Here is a 1,602-nt window from a genome sequence, read left to right as displayed (position 1 = left end):
TTGATTAGTTCCATCTTTGGGTTTTTTTACATTTTGTTATCTATTTAAATGATGTTGTAATAATTTCGATACAGTATTTGAGACTTTCATTTTGTTAGCTTATTTTATTTAGCAACAGAAGACAAATCAAAAATTCACTAAGTTAGTTCCAAAACACGATACGATCACTAAACGCAAAAACAAAACTTTGCTCAAAACACTCGAAGCCGAATCAAAAAAACTCAACAGATTTAAATTTGTTTGCGGTTCACCGTTCAACGGACTTTCTTGACAATTTGAAATCAAAGACGCGTTTTAGTGGATTTATTCAAAAACAATTGTAGTGGAGTGTTTATTTCGAGTTATTTTATGTGTATTGTGCCAAGATGACGACGGATAAGATAAGGAAGGACAAGAATCAGAACATTCAGGTGTTCATTCGCTTAAGGTAAATTTATTTTAAAGCTACATTGCTGTTCAACGCCAATTTACGTTAATACCATGACTCACTGGATATTTGTAGCTATTTTATCACCAGTAATGCCCTAATACCTCTTTAATTTAACGGTATTTGCCTTTAATTATGGTATTTCGTGTTTACTCAAAGTCATATTCTCAATAGTTACAACATTTGACCTAATTATAGAAGCTGCATTGTTGACCTCAGATTGTCTCTTGAATGTGTGCATCGCAACGATATTTAATCCAGTATTACCGTTATTAGAACATTGAAATTCCGAAACCTATGATAGTAATGTCGTGAATAGTAAAAAGTAATTATAAACGATCACTTTACTATTTAACTAGCTTGAAAATTAACTCACACTTCAATTTACCATAATGCTACTTGTATTTTCCATACACATCTTCTGTAATGATTACTACAAAATTTTAACTTAACATGCATAAAGCATGAGTTTTAAAACTTTTGTTATGAAAACAGGAATTGTAAATGTACTTTTAGATAAAAGGCGTTAGATAATGATCATCCTTGGCTTAATAAGTTAAGTTTTAACAGTTAGCTATGAAATAATCTATCACTACTTATCCTCTACAAAATTGAAATTCCCACTACCAGTGTGTGGCTAAAAATAGAAATGTTGTGACCTAATCAATTTCCATAATTCAACCAGATTCCAAATTTGTCATCTCCAAGCAACAAACATTGAATTCCTAAAATTTTCCAGACCATTAAATCAACGAGAAAAGGACATAAAATCCCTGGGGGTGATAGAGGTGGTGAACAACCGGGAGGTGGTGGTCCGCCAGTCGCAGCAGACCTCACACACTAAGAAGTTCACATTTGACAGAGCTTTTGCTCCGAGTGCCAGCCAGGTATACATTGTTATTTATATTTCTTTATTTTCATGTGGCTGTTGATGCTTTACAGACTCATGTTACATATGAGACAGTAAGAGAACACAGAAGCTTGTCCTTGTTTTTTTCTATTGAAGACCCAATTTCTCTTTTTTCAAAACTTGAACTTGTTTTTTTGGGCTAAGATCAGCCATAAACTAAGCAGATTAATTGCTTTTTGACTAAATTGTTTTGAAAAGTCTCTTCATTCCTCACCATCTGTTACAAGATTGGAACAGATGTTGTGAAAATTTATTTCTTGTACAA

General features: G+C 32.7%; 1 protein-coding gene across 1 annotated transcript; it reads left to right on the top strand.

The window, feature by feature from the left end:
* The first annotated feature begins 228 nt into the window (after positions 1 to 228).
* LOC113501705 (kinesin-like protein KLP2) lies at positions 229 to 1,417 on the top strand. Its single transcript, XM_026882908.1, has 2 exons — positions 229 to 427; positions 1,167 to 1,417. The coding sequence occupies exons 1-2, from the start codon at positions 366 to 368 to the stop codon at positions 1,357 to 1,359; spliced, it is 255 nt and encodes an 84-aa protein (XP_026738709.1). The 5' UTR covers positions 229 to 365; the 3' UTR covers positions 1,360 to 1,417.
* The last annotated feature ends 185 nt before the right edge of the window (positions 1,418 to 1,602 follow it).

This window comes from Trichoplusia ni, chromosome 16 (assembly GCF_003590095.1).
Source record: "Trichoplusia ni isolate ovarian cell line Hi5 chromosome 16, tn1, whole genome shotgun sequence".
NCBI classification, from domain to species: domain Eukaryota; kingdom Metazoa; phylum Arthropoda; class Insecta; order Lepidoptera; family Noctuidae; genus Trichoplusia; species Trichoplusia ni.
Note: the sequence above shows the minus strand (reverse complement) of the source record. Positions and strands in the feature narration are given on the sequence as shown.